General features: G+C 39.7%; 1 protein-coding gene across 2 annotated transcripts in view; it reads left to right on the top strand.

Moving 5' to 3' along the window:
* Positions 1–15506, top strand: part of PCBD2 (pterin-4 alpha-carbinolamine dehydratase 2) — a 49806-nt gene extending 34300 nt beyond the window's left edge. For both annotated transcript variants that reach the window (XM_040622427.1, XM_040622429.1), the window contains 2 exons: positions 13740–13820; positions 15256–15506. In XM_040622427.1, coding sequence (XP_040478361.1) covers positions 13740–13820; positions 15256–15351 — 177 coding nt within the window. In that variant the 3' untranslated portion in view covers positions 15352–15506. The remainder of the gene's footprint in view (positions 1–13739; positions 13821–15255) is intronic.
* Positions 15507–17009: the final 1503 nt, after the last annotated feature.

Genomic DNA, 17009 nt, shown 5'->3' with positions numbered 1-17009 from the left:
TCCATATTTGCTTCGCTGTAAATGATTTTGAGGGTGGAATTCCTGGGTTGTTTTCTGTCTTGTAAGCCCTTGACATTGTACTGGTACCTGTGTGCACACAAACCTCCCGACATGGGAAAGGCCAGCTCAGCCTCCCACTGAAATGCAGGTTGGCTGCATTTATTCTGCGTGTTCCTAGAATGAGGAAATGATATGACAATAAACAGAAATGCCCTTGCTGAAGAGAGAAGGGAAGCTGGTGTTTATCTGGTCAGGTGGTTTAGATTAGCCATGATGCGGCTCTGTATTATGTTACTTTAAATCATTGTGTCCCAACAGGACATAAATTATGAAGATTGTTACAGTATGTTTCATCCTATGTAAGATCAACAAATTGGAATAATTTTTTTATAGGAAAATCACAGTGCTTTTGGCAAGGCTATTGAAGCCTTTAATTTGACTTGAGTATTTCTAAAATATTATTGCCTAATATATAAAGTATGATTTGCATAAGGTATGAAATAATAAACTTTTAAAAATAAAAGGGAAGCATTTCTCTTTAGGAACTGCATCAGATGGCAGAGCACCCCCACTCCATCAGGATCTATCTATTCTCTTTGTCTCCCAGGGTTTTAGAACCAGTTGCGTTCTTTTCTGCTGGTGCGACTGCAAGCGAGCTGTGCGGGGCTTGGTGCAGAGATGGAGCCCGGCTGTGTGCTGCCTGCCAGTCAGGCCTCACGTGCGCACAGAAGGCAGCCGCTCTGTGCTGGCACTGAATGGGAGCCTGCTCTAAAGAGGGGAAACAAAACTTGCCCATTTATATGCATCCAGGGAAACAAACCTTTTTCTCTCTCAGGATATTACGAATGATTTAAAAAAAAAAATACCCCAAACCCAAAAAACCCAACTTGATCAACAGCTGAAGCTAAGGGAATTTATATAGGAGTACTGCAGAAAGAGGTGACCTAAGTAAGCATTTGTTCTTTTAAATGTTTTTCTTCTGTTCATTACTGTTTCCTGAATTATTAGCCTTACTCGTGGATTTTTATCACAGAGACTTCAATTTTTTCATCTGTATCCAGGATGCAACAAAGTCCATTTGGCCACACGGAGCAAATTTCCTAGATTTAAAAAAAAAAAGGCATAACATTACTTGGTGTAGGATTCAAGCAGATTGGAACCTTTTCAGTGTTGCACAGTAGCATGTTTTCTGCGCAAAGCACCCTGCGTGTTTTTATGAGATCTCCTCGCACAGTGAAGTTAAGTAGTAGAGCCTCTGATTTACAGGGACTAGGAGAGGTGAGTGAGGTGTAGGATTCGCTCAAGGCCATAGAATGAGACAGAGCTGGGATTAGAACTTTTCAGGAGGAGATGACACCATCCACCAGACCTTCTGAGTTTTTTGATACCAAAAGCAGGGTAAGTGCCAAGTCTGTTTTACTCTCTCTGTGTCTCCAGCCCGGAGATTTTCCTTTAGGAATAGTGTTTAAAACACAGAAACGAAAAAGTCCCTAGTTTCAGTCTGTTAACCGTAGGAAGGTCTGTCCTTAAGCCTCATCATAACAGGTTGAGGATAAATTCTAAATATATTTGTGGTTTGTTTTAGCTCAGTGTCTGAAGACTCTGACAGGTTCAGGGACCTTTCCAAGTTCACAACCTATGTGTGCACTTGGAAACAAATAAATACAGACGACTTACGAGATGGTCTCTTTCCTCACCGGCTGCTTCTGCATTGGCACTGTTCTCTGGGCAGGGGGTCTGGCAGGCTGTTTCTTGCAGTGACACAGTGCAGCCATCTATCACTGCAGGTCCCCTGCTACATTACCAGGACGTCTGATCGGGCTTGAATAATTTCGGGTCATGTATTTTTCTCACAGAAAATATTGGCAAATGTTGCCAAAACTGTACTGAAGAACTCTTAAAAGGAGGATTGATCCCATTTAGAAGTAAGCAAAGGAAAGACTGAGTATAAATTTGTTGCTGTTGTGACAGACCTTTTTATCCATTCAGATATCTTGTGATGCAAAGTGAGATGCGACTCTGTTTTACACAATGTGTACTGCTGGTAGAAAATGTATTTTTTTGTCCAATTAAGCCAAATTCGGTATTGCTTTGCTTCTTTAGAATATGTTTTTGAGTCCCCTCTCTCCCCGCCCCACGCTGGGGAGTGGGTGTTCTTTCTGCTCTGAGCCCTTGTTCTCATCCTTCAACCCTTTTGATTATTGTTGGAGGATCTTGACTTGCAGTTTAATTTAAAATACTCCAATTGGAGCAGGAGCTTTTTTACCTTCTGTCTTTTTAAACTTAGGTACGATAATAGGACAGAACAATTTTACGTCGGATACGTACTGGAATCACATAATGTAAGGAATAGTTGCATCTCTTAAAAGGAGCCAGCTGATTATAGAGAAGAAAAGGTCGGGAGTTAGACTGCCGTTTTGCCTATTATTTGATTTCTAAAAATGTATTTGGCCAGATATTCCATATATCTTAGTGGTTTGGATGCATAAAGTTGAAGCCTAAGGGTATTTTTCTATATAAGTGTGAATTTTTATAAAATTTATAATGATGACAATGCCAAGGAGCCTAAATTCTAATTCTCTAACAGTTTAATTCATAAATTCTAATTTGCTAAAGCAAAGCAAAAAACTTTGGGAGTCTTGGCCATACCTCTCACCTCATGAGACTCCTGGAAGCTAACAAACGGGGATTATCAGCTGATGAGGAAAGACAGCCTCCAACGGGACTTGTCCCAAGCAGCTGACTGGCCGTCTTGAACAGCCGCGGGGAACAGGGAGGCGTCAGAAGCTCTTCGACGTTAGGGAACTCCGAGTAAATGGCTTCTCTGGTGGATTCCTGTTGGGATGATTTTGAAACCTGTGTTTCACTCAGCTTTGGAGGGAAACGAGGGAGAGGAAACTGGTGAAACCTGATGAATTCAAGAGAGCAAAACTAAAGGATCGTGAGAAATTTTAGAAGGAGCTCATCAGACGGAGCTGTTGGTATGCCCCATAGTAGCTGCTGCTGAGATGGGGAAATGTAATTTAAACTTACGTGCAGAGGAATTTGGAAATGAGTCATGTCTTTTCAGGGAGAAGATATTCTCAGCTTGTGATCATCTTGTCCATAATGCTTCTTGGGCACACATCAGATATGTGATATCTATCTAGTTAGACAACTTTCCCTAACAATGGAACAGAAACAATTGGCTCTTAGGTAAAATTGTGGGTCGAGGTGTTGGTGTTGGTTCAATTCTGCTGCCTGGAGAAGAGTAGTCTTCCTCGCCTGGGAATTCAGGAGGAATCTACTAATGTGATGATAAGTCCTCGTTCTGCAAAAGAAAACTGTTTTGCACCTTGCTTCATTTAACAGTCTGTGTTGAAGGTAGTACCACGTAATTAGCCAAAAGCTATCTTATTTTTCCATATGGCTGTTTGGGATATTACGGTAATTGCGAAAAGTTGTGACTTGAGAACTTTTTTGTAAGGCTCTGGGATGTTACGGCCCTGTGAGCATAGCTTTTGAAGGCAATGTGTAGAAGTGAGCGTGCTGCCTCACAGTAGTGTACTTCCTACTACCAGCCGAAGGGGCGCTATTTTAGCCTAGGGCACAGTGGAACCAGCTAGTTTAGTACCTTGTGGGCATTGTCTCAAGTGCCTCACGGAAGCCAGTCTTAAGATAGGAGCCTGCTATTCTTGGCTTGAGTTGTTGGAGATGTTGCCCTCTGCAGTGGATCAAGAAGAAGGCAGGGAGATGAGTGGACTGGGATTGGTGGGGGTTGTGTCTGTCCCCAGACACACTTACTGGACTGCCTGGGGGCGGCCCTCAGGTAAGGTCTTTAGTCTGGCTCTTCAGGGACACAGGAGTCACCTGCTTGGCCTAGATGCTCACCGTCGAAGTGCCATTTCCACTGGAAGTCTTTCTGTGAGGATACCCACTTAGAGAAACTGTTTTCAGTATGTTTCTGATTTTCTCGTCCTTGCAAGGGTGAATTTCTTTGGTCTTGAATGGTTCTTCTGCTAGGTTTGGAAAGGAATTCTTCCTCTCCAGGCCTCAGACACTATAGAATTAAAGTGTTGGTGATGATAATAATCACTAGCATTAACTGAGCTCCTGCTGGAATGCCTGGCACAGACCCCATTTTTACATTTTTACATAATAGGAAACTCAGGATCATTTCAAATGCTAAGTGATTTCTCTGAGATCAGATAGCTAGTGAATAGCAGCGCTAGGATATTTCAGTCTAGGTCTCTAGACTGCAGTTGACCAGTGTGCTCAAAACACGAGTCACACTTTGGAGGAAAAAAGCATGGATCAAATACATCTTTAGCTGGGTCTGTTCCTCACAGTTCTCATGTTGCTAGTCGAGAGTATTCTGTTGCCAGCAAATTAGTATCCGATGTTCCCTTTGCAGTGGCTAGAACAGTTAACCGTGTTTTCCATGAGAAAGTCATGGTGAGTCACGCAATATTCTGGGGCAAAGTACGCCTTTCCTTGGTGCACCAAGCGGTGTTTGTGTGATCGATCAGCCACCAACGCCACGGGAAGGTCCTGTCCTGTGACATGTGCGTGCTTGGCAATGATCTTGCTGTGCATTTTGCTTAATAATTTTCATTATTTTTAATTAAAGTTGAAGAAGTGCAGACTCTAGCTGAAATTAAGGTAGGTTGTATTGCCGGAATCTGGTAATTACTTTAATTGATCACAAGATAGTTTCCTTGATCACCAATTAGACTAAATTGCCGATCATGTTTCAAGACGTGAAGAAATGCCCAAACTGATTTATATAATAGTGTTTTCATTTCTAATCAGACGTAAATATCATTTCCTTCCATAGCAATTGTGTTTTATAAAAGAAGAGTTATAGGCCTACAAACATAAAGGTGATTCATAAACAATAGAGTTCTAATTCATTGAATTAGTAAAGGAAGTATTTAGAGGCTTAATGGAGATTGTACTGGGGAAATTACTTTGGAGTCGCTGGTGCTCATTTTCTTAGTGGGAGATGTGTTCTTTTTTAGTGCATAATTAAAATAGTCTATAATCAAAATATAAAAGGCAGCAGATTTAAAGAACTTCTATCAAAGAGAATTGCTCTGAGTGATGAAAGATTCGTATTGTAAATATGTGCGAGAAATTAAGTCTTAGAACTTTAATAAATCGTACATGTTATTCAGACTGAAGCTGCGTTTTAAATTCAGGGTGCTGTTAAACATTTCACAGATTGATACAGGGTTTTTGTTTTGGTTTCGTGCATCTGATAGTCTTTCATATTTTCATGGAATAAAATGAAACAAAAGGAACTTTAAGAAAAATTAAAGTTCCCTAGGAATACTTGATTTGGGGTTCATGGAAAAATCTTTTAATTGCTGATGGTTTGGAGATTTCCAAACGACAAACTTCATTGGCCCAATTTACCATGATGGTAATGCTTACATTCCTTAACATGGCAGAGTGACTTAAAAAGTCATACTTCATCATGCATTCATTGACTTGTTCATAAAATGTTTGTAATTTGCAATAGGGGAAAGACTGAAACTATTATCAGCCATTATATGTTATTTGTTGGCCACATGTTTGTTTGAAATGGCCGTGGCTCAACAGAACATAGCTCATGGACAAACTATGCTGTCAATTGGCACTAAAAACCCACCTAAACAGGTAGGCATATGTCAGGAAGTTAACATGAGCCAAAATATTTTAATATGAACCAGGCTACATACATTGCAGTATCTCCGCTCCCTTTAGAGTGAGATCTTCATTTGCATGGCATCTTCGTTTTTCCCCCCAAACTAATTTTTAAAAAAAGTAGAACAGGTATTTATGTGGCACAAATTCAGAGGCACCAAAGAGTGTACTAATAAGTCTTTGTGGTCCCTGATTCTCAGCCACCCAGTTTCCCCTCTCCACCCACCGTCATTCACAGTTACCAATCTCTTATGGTGGTTGCAGAGACATTCATGCATATAGTTTCCTGTCCTTTTGTACAATTCACAGACTATTGTTATGCATTTGTTTTTCATTTAGTAATGTATCTTGGAGGTTTTTCCATGTCAGCAGATAGTTTCTTCATTCTTCTTAATGGCTACACATCTACATGTGGAGATGGACCATCCTATATTTAATCAGTTCCTTACTGATGGACCTTTGGCTTTTTCAGATCTGTGGCTCTTACAAGCTGTGCTGCAGTGACAATTTTTTTAAATGATTTTTTAATCTTAGAGACCATGAGAGAGAGCGGGAGGGAAGGGCCGAGGGAGAGGGAAAGGCCGAGAATCCCAGGTGGACTCTGTGCTGAGTGTGGAGCCCCAATGGGAGAGAGAGAGAGCACAAGCAGGGGAGAGGCAGAGGGAGAAGCAGGCTCCCCGAGAGCAGGGAGCTCGATTCCAGGACCCCAGGATCATGACCTGAGCTGAAGGCAGACGCTTAACTGACTGAGCCACCCAGGTGGCCCTGGCACAGGCATTTTTAATTTTGGTGGATTTTGTCAAATTCTCTTCCAGAATGATGATGCATCAATTAATGTTCACCAGCAATGTATGAGTGCCTTTTCTCCTGCATCCTCATCAACAGTATATTATCAGACTTTTTGATCTTTACCAAACTGATGGATTTAACTGACAGGCTTAGTCCCGTCCCTCCCCCCTCCCCTCCCCGGAGCTTTACTGAGATATAATTGATGTAAAAGGTAGTATTAATTTGTGCTGCTCCTATCATGTATGAGTCTGAGCAGTTTTTATGTTTAAGAGCCATTTGCTTCCATTTGTTACCTGTTATGTCCTTTGCCCATTTAAAAAAACTGGGTGGTGGATCTTTTTCTTATTAATTTGTGGGAGTTCTCTGTATGCCAAGGAAATATATACTGCAAATGCAGCTTGTTTGTCTTTTCATTTTGTTTGTTGGTTTTTATTGCCATACAGAGAAAAATTTTAATGTAGTAAGATCTACCCATTATTTCGTAGTGGTTTAAAGTCTTCTACCTATAGAATTCATACATTTCCTGTTACGTTTACTCCTAGAAAATTTTTGGTGGCACCTTAGATGGCATCTTTTCTTCCAGTATATTTTCTAATTAGTTGTTGTTTGTATAAAAGGCTTTTTTTTTTTTTTTTGGCTTGTTTTATTCTTGACTTTAATGGGAATCATCTAGTGCTTCCCTTTTAAGAATAGTATTACCTTTTGGACTGAGAATATATTCTATTTAAAGAAGGGTCCAACTTGGGTTCTTCCTAACTTCTGCTTTGATGAACAAACAGTGATGATTATCCATGTAGCCAGTTTTGGTACGTACATTTTGATGCTGTGGTTACAGGCTCCTATATTACTCTCCAAATATAAAGCAATTTTTGTACTCATTACTTGTTATAAATAAAACAGTTGATAACCACAAAAAAGAGAGGCCGATGTATTCTTATTTTATTAAGAGTTTTAATACATAAGAAATATTGAATTTATCAAATATCTTTTCGGAATTTATGGAAGGCATTTTATGATTTTTCTCTTGATTTATTGATATGGTAAGTTATATCAGTATATTCCTTATATTGAACGTTCCTTCCATTCTTAGAATAAATCCCATTTGCTCATGGTGTTTTGCTCTTTTAGTGTATTGCTAGATTTTGTTTATTAAGATTTTACTTAATATGAAATCAGCCTATACTTTCATTGTTATATGCTATCTCTGTGGGAATTTGGGGATAGTGTTATGGTATTTTATAAAAATAATTTGGAAATGTCCCTCTTTTTCTGTGCTCTGAAACAGTTTAATTAGTGTTAGAGTTAACTCTGCCTTCAGGGTTTTGTAAAATTTCTCTGTGAAATGACTAGGAGCTGTTACTTTGTTCATATGTTTTACTCTTCTGGGGTCAGTTTTGATAATTTTGGGGGTAATTTTTATTAGAGAACTATTTTACCTATGTTTTGAAATTTATTTGTATAAATACTTGGATGTGTTTAAAATTTATTGTTTTTTATGTTTTGAAATTTCCTATATCTGTAGTTACTTCTCAATTCTCATTTCCTGTTTTGTTTATCTGTACTTTTTCTCCCTGTCTTTTGTTTGTCTTTAAATGAAGTAACCAGTTTTCTATTACATAATTGTTTCAACTTTTGGATTTATCAGTTCTGCCGTTGTTTTCTTTCCTGTTCATTTACATCTGCTGTTCTCTTTATTTATATTCATTCTTGTTCTCCTCCCTAAGTTTATTTTTATTTACTTATTTTCCTTCACGTTCTTAACTTAAGTACTTACGGGTGTTTATTCTGATTATTGCTTTACGTGTGTCCTGTATCTAGTGCATACGTGATTAATTTCTATTCAGTTTCGGTTTTGATTTCTTCTCTGAATTAAGACTTTAAAAGAAGGATTTAAAAATATTTCCAGGTAGTACTTTTTTGCTACTCTTGCCTTCTTGTTTTGTTTTTAATTTTAACCAAGAATGTTGTCAGCACTATTTCTACTTTTTGGAATTGATTGAGATTTTCTTTGTGGGCCAATATGTGTTCAGTTTCTGTGAATGTTGAGTAGACGTTTTAAATGATATATTCTCATTGTTTAGAGTTGAAAGTAAATTAATTGGTTCTACCTTTTCAATGATGTATTTAAGTACATATCCTTGATTTTGTTTGGTTACTGTGCTGCGGGTTAAGAAATGGAAATTGAAGTTTCCATTATGGATGTTTCTGTTTGTCTTGTATTTCCTGCCATTTCTGCCTCATTGATTTTGATGCTGTGTTACTTGTAGTATAGATACTCAAAATTATTCAGTCTTCATTGTGGATATACTTCTCTAAGTTAAAAAGATTTACATTTGCCTGTGCCCTTTTATTTCCAACATTTGAGTTTGCTTTGTGATCCATGTAAAGTTTCCTCTTCTTTCTCTTATTTTTTTCTTTAAAATTTTATTTACTTAAATAATTTCCACACCCAACGTGGGGCTCAAACTCATAGCACTGAGATTAAGAGTTGCATGCTCTACCGACTGAGCCAGCCAGGCACCCCAAGTTTTCTCTTCTTTTAATTGGTTGGATTATGGCTCTTTACATTTATCGATTGCAATGAAAGATGTTTGGTTTCGTAAAACATGACAGAACCAATATACCTTTTTCCTCCCTTAATTTAAATCATGATATGGATCGTGTCTTCTTTCTTTCTTTCTTTCTTTCTTTCTTTCTTTCTTTCTTTCTTTCTTTCTTTCTTTCTTTCTTTCTTTAAAAAGTATTCACTTAGAGTGAGAGAGAGAGAACATGAGCAGGGGGAGGGGAGGGGCAGAGGGAGAGGCCGACTCTGCTGAGCAGGGAGCCTGATGCAGGGCTCCATCCCAGGACTCTGGGATCACGACCTGAGCTCAAGGCATATGCTTAACTGACTGAGCCACCCAGGTGCCCTGGATTGTGTTTTGTTTGCTTCATTTTAATTGTGCTTTCCTTGACCTAACCGTGAATGTTTCTGGTATTATTTTTGTTCTTGGGGATACTGTTATACCTGTAATTTTACATAGCAAGCTTGATTGTCTATTTCTGTAGATAGCGTTTCTTTAGATAGCGGTCTCCCCACTAAGCAAAATCAAGATTAAACTTCTACTTTCTCTTACTTTCCTTACACCATGCACTTTGTTACGTTTTATTTTTAGTTCTAGTGCTTAGTTTTATACCTTGAAATATGCTTCTGATCTTTCAGCTTTCAGGCTTTTTAAACTTTCATCTACCTTCCCCATTTCTTCTCTTTTTCTTCCCTATCTTTTAATAGTTACAACATTTGCATTCCATTCTGTGACTTCAGTCCCCACAATTGTTTTAAATATATTGCTAGACCTGAGTGAATTAGTTGCTCACTGCCAGTAACTTTAATATTGTTTCTCCATCCGTCTCTAGTTACTTGTATTTCATCCTTTAATTAAAGTTTCCTCAGAAAGGATGAAGGGGAGTTATCCCTGAGTTAATGTCTTTTAATAATTAGGTCTCTTGTATTAATTTTGAACAACAGTTTAGCTGGGTATAAAATTCTTTGCACTTTGATTTCCTAAAGTCTTTATAGGCGTTGCTCCTCTGACTTCTTTTGTTCAGTGCTGGTATGTGGAAGTTTGAAGTCAGCCAGATTATTTTCATCCTTAGAGGTGAATTGATCTTTTTGACTAGACGCCAAAAGGATTTTTTAATCTTCAAATTCACTAACTTCACTAGGATGTCTAGAAATGGCTGAATTCTTCCAATCTATAGATTTAAATCTTTTATTTCTGGAAAAATTTTTTGAACTACATCTCTCATTTCTTTCTGTGGTTTTTTGTTCTCTTATTCAGAAAAGTTATTTATATGTTAGATCTACTTTGTGTTCTGTACTTATTTTCTGATTCTTAAAATTCTTGCTGACTTCTACTTCATTTTGTCCATTTTCTTAGTCCTGTCCTCTCAGCTTCTCACTGTAGTGTTAGTGGTGTGTATTTGCAGTTTTCATTGATGGAATGGTTTAAGAAAGCCTAGACTTTTAGCTTGCTCAGGGCCTGTAGGTTCCAACTGGCATCCTGGGAACAAGTAGCTAGGGCTATAAAAAAGAAATCTTAGAAAGAAGGGACAGATGCTTTTCACCATCTGCCAGTTTTGCTGTTTAGTCATACTCCTTTATTAATGCCAGATAATCAAAATTCCCTCTTGAGGTTTTGCTTTTTTCCTCTCCTATCCACTCATTTCACTTCTTGCAGAAATCCTTTTACTTTAATTTGAATGTGTATTGTTGTGAATGTTTTTAATTTGTGGATTTAGAAATAAATAGTTTGGGGATTATTTGGTTCTGTTATATGGAAGAAGGATTATGAAATTGTCTTCCTACTCCCAGAGCAGGAGCAAGTGTTCTTTCCCTCGGGAAGAATTGGGAGTAGGTCCTGCGTAAATGGTTTATCAGGCTTATGATATTTTATTAAGTGCAAATATTAGGTGACAGTTGAAGGGAAATATGTAAAGCTGAGGAATACATAAATTTGACGGATCTTTGGAAGTGTCTTTTTTTTTTCTTTTTGCATTGTAAGTAGATATGGTAAAAGGTTTTTTTTTTTTTTTTTAGATTTTATTTGAGAGAGAGAGAGCGAGTGTACAAGTAGGTGGAGTGGGAAGCAGAGGGAGAGGAGAGGCAGGCTCCCCACTGAGCAGAGAGCCCGATGTTGGGCTCAATCCCAGGACCCTGGGATCATGACCTGAGCCAAAGGCAGATGCATAACTGATTGAGCCACCCAGGCACCCCAAGGTTTTTCTTTGATCACTGTAACTCTTAGGATGTGGGTATTCTCTCTCTCTCTCTCTCTCTCTCTCTCTCTCTCTCAGTAGGCTCCATGCCCAGTGTGGAGACCATTGCAGGGCTCGAACTCAGGACTGAGAGATCGATACCTGAGCTGAGGTCAAGAGTTGGATGCTTAACTGACTGAGCCACCCAGGCACCCCAAGGGGTGTTCTCTTTTAAGCTGTATCTGTGATAGAGTAGATTTTGCTACCATGCTGATGGCATGTTGGAAATCAAAGATTTGAGGAGCACTTCTTTTTTTTTTTTTAATATTTTATTTATTTATGTGACAGAGAGACAGCCAGCGAGAGAGGGAACACAAGCAGGGGGAGTGGGAGAGGAAGAAGCAGGCTCCCAGCGGAGGAGCCCGATGTGGGACTCGATCCCTCCCGGAACACCGGGATCACGCCCTGAGCCGAAGGCAGACGCTTAACGCTACCAGGCGCTACCCAGGCGCCCCCTTGAGGAGCACTTCTGACTGTGTTCAGTCATCCCCTTGATCCGCTTGATTCTTGGGAATTGGTAAGGGATGCTAAGCATCACTTTGGACCTTTAGGATAGCATAGTTCAAAGAAATTATGGCCACAGGCCTTAAGAACTTGGGTAGTGACTGACTTTGCCCACCTAATATCTTGTCATTAAGCTGTTTTCCCCAGGCAGTGTGCACCAGGGTGTTACCCTATAGTATGTGATCTGTTTGGTGTGTGGCTTTGAGTCTGTATTTATGGCATGTGGAATAGGAAAGCACCATTCTTCTGGGAGACGGCAACTGGAATCTTAGATTCTTAAGGCTGTGGGAGGGCTTTTCACCTATCATTTCATTTTGTGAGGGTTATCATATGCAGTCTGGCCAGAGCAGTATATGGTAGCAGTATCTGCCATTATTGATCTCTTACCCAGTGCCAAGTGCTGTGCTAAGTGCTTTTATATCCCCCATCTCATTTTTTATTAGGATGACTACATGAGCTTTTTATTAATATCCTCAGTTTACTGATCAGAGAACAGAGGCTCAAATGACGGGTCGTAGCGTTGGAATTTGAATTCAGGCCTCCCTGGCTTGAGAGCCTATGCCATTAATGACTCTATTACTATTCTCAGGGATTGTGGTTAACTTTTTTGGAAGTCTTAAAGCTAAACAAGAATAGGGCATTATAGGCAAAGGGACTAAAAAATTCTCATTATACATCGTTTAATGCAGGTTAACTCTGAATAATTAAAAGACTTTCACATTTGACACAATCTAGAGAATCAGATTATGCGATGAGAAGAGGAAGGGGAGTGAATATTGTTTTCCACTGATAATTCCATACATGGTTAAATGGATTTTGCTTGAATGTTCTTCCTTTTCCTGACAGGGAAAAACCTTTAGGCCTTTAATTAAAGACCAAAATGGGAGTCTTTATCCTGAATGAAATCATTCTGATGTAGGAGCCATTATGAATAATATAGAATGGCTTAAAATGGCATCTTCCATACCTCTCACTATTAACTTGGAAACGTGCTCGAATGTCATTCTGGTGATCCAAAAAACACAGCTCAATTACCATCACATCGCCTTTTCTGGATAGGGGTGATGAAGTTCAATATTTATTTATGTGGCTACAATGGGTACTGCCCTGTGAATTCCTCTGTAAATTTGTAGTTAACGTACCGTTACCTTAGAGTCTTACCAAGTATTTCTGCCTTCTGGACACATTAGAGACAGACTCTCCTATTGTTTGCAATTACCTTCATAAAAATTGGAAAGCAAGCAAAAGAAAAACAGGACAAGTTTTGCTTCTGGTTAGCAAAATTAGGTTTGCGCTTTCCCTATGGAATGAAGACCGAGCCCTACAGGTCCGCACTTACGCGTGTGCCTGAGCCCGCCTCCCCCTGCCCTGGGAAGAAGCGCTCTCCGCTCCACAGGGCACTGGTGGGCGATAGCAAGAAGACCCCGAGCGGGCAAGCCAGACTTCCCTGCTTCAGTCTGGATGTCAAAAAACAGTCTTTTATCCCCTCCTTTCCTGTCTGGGAGCTAGGATGGAGAAGTTGTTCAGTAAGATATTTTTCCCATAGTCTTGAGATCGAGGCCTTAGTTAGCAACCCAGCAACTGAACACAAAAGGAGTGGTGATGCAAGAAAAGTAGCCCCTAAGATTTGGGGCCAGGTAGTGAGATCCAGGGCACTTGGTTGAAGGGAAATTACTCCCGTGCTATTTTGGTGAGTCTTGTCCTGAGGACAATTAAACAGTCCAGACAGGTCACTGGGTGAGACCAATTTCCTGGTTTGTTTATTTGAGCCTGATTGTTTTTCACCGTTGAGCAGCAGGTCACGGTCCTGCTACACCGTTACCCCAGCTCTGTGCAGAGCAGTCCTTTTCATATTTGATTTCTCCGGGTTTCTGTAAGGATCCTAGCCTCGTCTTTATCTGGCTGGCTTGCTCTGGTCTCTCTCCCGCAGGCCCAGAGTAAAGGGCAGTGCCGCTAATCAGTTTCCGCTTCATCTTGTGCAGGCATTTGGCTTTATGTCCCGAGTCGCCCTGCAAGCAGAGAAGATGAATCATCACCCGGAATGGTTCAATGTGTACAACAAGGTAACTAAATTGCCTTATTTGGGGATCACCTTAGCTGTGGAGTTTAAGAAACTTCATTCTTCCTTGTTACCCTGTGCAGCTATGTGTCAAGTGTCATTGGGCTTAGGAAAACATTCTCTTATTCTTTCCCCAGAATCCCTGCGTATTATTGCAAATTAGTAACAAATTTTCAGATCTGCTCAAGACAGCAGTGTCAAAACTCTTTCTTTTCGTGCTTGTCTTCTGAAACTAATATGAGCAAGTTGAGCCAAATTAGGCTCCTGAATTAAACTTGAAAATCAGCCATGCAGATAAAATTTTTTTTTTAAGATTTTATTTATTTATTTGACAGAGGGACAGCCAGAGAGAGAGGGAACACAGCAGGGAAGTGGGAGAGGAAGAAGCAGGCTCCCAGCAGAGGAGCCCGATGTGGGACTCAATCCCGGAACGCCGGGATCACGCCCTGAGCCGAAGGCAGACGCTTAACGACTACGCTACCCAGGCGCCCCTAATGCAGATAAATTTTAAACCCTCCTAAGTAAATTTTTGAAAGTAATGGTAGCAAATAAGAGAGATACGGCTTTATTTACCTTACTGAAATAATATGCTCTGGAACTGTGCTTTATAAATAACTGTTTATTAAATTCTACATTCTAAGTGGAAACTGGTCTTCTTAAGACAAAGAGCAGGCTAAAAAGATTCTAAGTCATTTTTAAGGGGGCTCAGTAAGAAGATTCATGGTCCTCCCCCCCAAATGTCCTTGCCTTTATGGTCATGCCATTTGAAATGTCTTATCACCTAGATTTCTATGTGGTTCTGTTTTCTCTATAAAAAATTCTCTTTGGAAAAGAGAACATTTCCTGATGCGCTTGTGATTTATTGGAATAATTCAAAACACACAGGTACCATGATAAACTTTTCCTTCCTACTTGCCTCTCTTTGTCCATTATTTTGCTTGTGATTTTTAATTGCTTTTTCAAGAAGCCACAGTCTGTTCCTCCCCCTCACCTCCATCCCACCTTCCTAATTTGGAAATGGGCTTTTCTGAATGTCGTTACTAAGATATTACATTTGATAGCTTGGTCTTTCTCAGTGGCCTGAAAATAGTCATGTAATTAAAGTAATGGGAGTTAAAATGGAACCTTAATCTCTCCTCCTTTTTTTTTTTTTTTTTTTTGAGACAAGATTTTAGATTCTGGCAGCTGAATTGCCCTTCACATGAGATGACCTTTTCATCCCTGGGCGGTGCTGGGCCCAGCCCGTAGCAGACTGTGCCCCTGGAGTTTATTCGGTTTTGGAAATGCTGCGCTTACTCATAATGTAGTATTTTGTAAATCATTTAATCTCCCCAGTTGTCAAATGTGAATGTGGAATAGTAGATTGATTTCCGAGCCACCAAAGATGGGGACCACGAATTGTAGCTCCAGGTTTGAAAAACTGCTTCTGTGTTTCGTAGGTGCAGATAACCCTAACGTCACACGACTGTGGTGGACTGACCAAGAGAGATGTGAAACTGGCCAAGTTTATGGAAAAAGCAGCTGCTTCTGTGTGATTTCTTCCAAAATGCGTGTCAAACCCAGTGGACATCTTAGCCGTCATGTATGTGGAAGGCAGTTTACGTGAACAAATTCAGTTGTCAATTTAAGCTCACCTTTTGAACAGTCTTTTGTACCATCAGGGCTCAATTACAAAATGATTTAAACTTGAGCCTGAGGATTTTTCGTTATTTCTAATCATATACATAAGGTAAACCAACTCAGGGAATTATATTAATAATATTCAAAGAGAGAAACAGTGTTCTTAAAGACCAGAAATTGGGATGGGGGAGTATGCAGACATTTTATAACCCAGAAATTCAAGTGATGATGGTGACTTTACCCCAGTGCATTGTGTTGGAGAATAATTAGAAGGCAGAAGAAGAATGGTGAACTCTGTAGGTAAAGGATTTTAACCATCTATACAATTCTTACAAGGCTGACGTTGATTTGGATTGTAGCTGCCAGTTTAGCTCAGCAGTTAGATTATAAAAGTCACAGAAAATGGGTAAACTGTCTTATTTTATCCTTTTCAGAGAGGGAGTTGAAGGAGAGGACAAGTGTCTTATCCATGGCCTCTGCTATCTTGGGGCAATATAAGGATTCAGTGTCACAGTGACCAATGTACCAGATCATTATATGACCTTCTGCATTAAGAAGGAAGTAAGGGTAGGGCGCCTGGATGGCTCAGTCGTTAAGCGTCTGCCTTCGGCTCAGGGCCTGATTCCAGGGTCCTGGGTTCGAGCCCCACATCGGGCTCCCCACTCTGCTGGGAACCTGCTTCTTCCTCTCCCACTCCCCCTGCTTGTGTTCCCTCTCTAGCTGGCTGTCTCTCTCTCTGTCAAATAAATAAATAAAATCTTAAAAAAAAAAAAAAAAGCAACTAAGGGTGATATTTAAAAAACCATTTGTAGTTTGTGACTCCTGAACTGAAAGACTATAGTCACTAAGTTAGAAGCTACTGAGTTTTTATCCAGTAATGAGCTCTATTTATTCTGTGTGTCACTGATAGGAGTAAAAAGGAATATAAAGTAATCTATTGCTTAAAAATTACAATACCAGTGTTCTTTGAAGGAACTCAAGAGTGTACTTATTATTATATTTAAAAGATTTTATTTATTTATTTGAGAGAGAGAGAGAGGGAGAGGGAGACAGAATCTGAAGCAGACTCTGCACTGAGCGCAGAGCTTCAAGTGGGGCTCGATCTCATGACCACGAGATCATGACCTAGGCCAGAACCAAGAGTTGGACACTCAGCTGACGGAGTCACCCAGGCGCCCCGGGAATGTATTTTTTTTTTAACTTAATGTAATTTTTTAAAGATTTTATTTATTTGAGAGAGAGAGAGATTGGGAGAGGACATGAGCAGGAGGGAGGGGTAGAAGGAGAGGGAGAAACAGACTCCCTGCCCAGCAGGGAGCCCCACGCAGGGCTGGATCCCAGGACCCTGAGATCATGACCCGAACCAAAGGCAGATGCTTAGCCAACTGAGCCACCCAGGCACCCCATGGAATGTGCTTATTAATAAGATTAGAATATAGATTTAAAGAATATATATATAGATAGATATATAATTTATATATCTGTATATATAGATAGATAATTTATATATCTGTAGATTTATATATACAGATAAATATATACAGATATATTTATATTTGTCCAAGGAAGGTGT

The sequence above is a fragment of the Ursus maritimus genome, unplaced genomic scaffold, assembly GCF_017311325.1.
Source record: "Ursus maritimus isolate PB19 unplaced genomic scaffold, ASM1731132v1 scaffold_5, whole genome shotgun sequence".
NCBI classification, from domain to species: domain Eukaryota; kingdom Metazoa; phylum Chordata; class Mammalia; order Carnivora; family Ursidae; genus Ursus; species Ursus maritimus.
The sequence above is the reverse complement of the archived record's forward strand: the minus strand, read 5'-3'. Positions and strand labels throughout refer to the sequence as shown.